General features: G+C 52.3%; 1 protein-coding gene across 2 annotated transcripts in view; it reads left to right on the top strand.

The window, feature by feature from the left end:
- Positions 1-610: 610 nt before the first annotated feature.
- TTC12 (tetratricopeptide repeat domain 12) overlaps positions 611-1914 on the top strand; it is a 43132-nt gene continuing 41828 nt past the window's right edge. Inside the window, exon 1 of one of the 2 annotated variants that reach the window (XM_077780527.1) lies at positions 611-792. In XM_077780527.1, coding sequence (XP_077636653.1) covers positions 735-792 — 58 coding nt within the window. In that variant the 5' untranslated portion in view covers positions 611-734. The remainder of the gene's footprint in view (positions 793-1914) is intronic. The other variant, XM_077780526.1, reaches the window with a different exon arrangement.

Below are 1914 nucleotides of genomic sequence, written 5' to 3'. Positions count from 1 at the left end.
TGTCAGCACAGATCCTGATGTAGGGGTTCGAACTCAAGACCCATGAGATCATGACCTGAGCTGAAGTCAGCTGCTTAACNTTTTTAGACAGAGTGTGAATGGAGGAGAGGCAGAGAGAGAGGGAGACACAGAATCCCAATCAGGCTCCGGGCTCTGAGCTGTCAGCACAGATCCTGATGTAGGGGTTCGAACTCAAGACCCATGAGATCATGACCTGAGCTGAAGTCAGCTGCTTAACGGAGTGAGCCACTCAGACGCCCCTAGAGGCTTATATTTTAAACAAGTTTGGACATTTAAATGCACATTCTCGTGCTCCCGGTTACCAGTGACACAGCCAGGTCCAGGCTTCCGGCTGGGCAGGCCCGTCATAATCAAAGTCCAGCGTTACTGTCCTCCATTCCTGGCCTCCTTTGCACCAGGTCCCTGAATCACCGCAGTGGATTTTGGCCTTGGAGGCCACTTGCAGAGCGGTTTTCCCAGCGGAGGGAGGCTGACAGCTTTCCCAAAGTATCACCACAAATAATGAGTATCCCCCCTCCTTGGCCTTCCCGGCAATCAGACTGAAATAGATCACCCTGCCGTTATTCTTGACATTTATGAACACAAATCCATCTAAAAATAATCGCTTGGGTCTTAGTTTTAGGAGGCTAATGAACCTGACAAATTCTGTTTAGTGTTTTATTACTATTAATTTTTGTCACTGCTGCTGCCTCCCTCAGGGATTCTGCTTGACAATGGCTGGCGATCAGGAAAAAGACTTGCAGAAATTTCTTAAAAATGTGGATGAAATCAGTAAGTACCAGTAAATCATAAACAGATTGAATTCCGCGTTAGCGAGGTGGGTGGCTGAAAAGAAGTGATCACTCTGAGTTCCTGGGTTATCTGATGGGCTTATGAGTCTAAGAGAAAATGTAATTGGAATTGAACAGAAAGGATATGGAGAAGCGAGTAGTATTAGAGCCTCAGGTAGTATTTGGAGGCTGTTAATTGGGATCAGAGAAGCCGTTAACATTCTGATTGGGATGGAGGCTGACAGCTCCCCTCCATATTCTGTCCCCTTCCGCGTAGAATTCCCGTCAGAGGAGCCCTGACTGTTCCCTCCGAGACCATTGCGGCACCTCAGCGATCCGTCTCCTCTTGTTTTGGGGCAGAGCCACGGTTTTGAGCTGCAGAAGCAAAACCAAGCGGGTCTCCCCCCGCCTGATTACCTGACCGGCTCCCGGTTGCCCTACCCCGCCGTCTCTCTGCTTTTAAACATGAAGACCCCTTGCCCCCTGGGACAGGCGGGGTCTCAGAGGACATGCTCTGACCCCACACAGCACATCCTGGAGATTCCAGAGCACACTGAGTCTTTTTTTTTTTTTTCAAGCTTCAGGGAACGTGACTGGTGACGGAAACCAGCAAAGCAACCATCAAACCAATCTTGCCTGTCACATAGAAGTAGGGTGAAATTGCTCCTTCCAGCAGGCTGTATGGCTCCTGAGCATTCAGGTGGTTTTTAAAGTCCTTTGGGTCACTTGATAAAAGATAACGTCCCAGGCCTGTCGTCTGCCCCTCCCCAGATGCTGTTGTGCGGAGTTCTGGCCTCCACCTGCGGCTGCTCACCTTTCTCTTCCGGGGGTCCGGCCCCAGCACGTGGTTTTCGCAGCAGCCTGTTTACTCGCCACCCCCACATCTCCATCGCCACCCAGCCTTCTTAGCCGAGGCTGGGGCTCTGTGCCACCCGTCACAGCCGCCGCACCCCACAAGCACCGCAGATTACAGGTGCTCGTTGCGCTGCCCCCCTGCCCCGCTCCTCCTCCCACGTAAAACCGCGTCTCCCACCTTCCCCTTCGTTCTAGCCTCCGTTGGTGGCACCGCCATCCAGAAGGTTAGCAGTCCCGATGGGCTTCTGTCACCCCGCCCTCCTCTCCG

This window comes from Crocuta crocuta, unplaced genomic scaffold, assembly GCF_008692635.1.
Source record: "Crocuta crocuta isolate KB4526 unplaced genomic scaffold, BGI_CrCroc_1.0 scaffold374, whole genome shotgun sequence".
NCBI classification, from domain to species: Eukaryota; Metazoa; Chordata; class Mammalia; order Carnivora; family Hyaenidae; genus Crocuta; species Crocuta crocuta.
The sequence above is the reverse complement of the archived record's forward strand: the minus strand, read 5'-3'. Positions and strand labels throughout refer to the sequence as shown.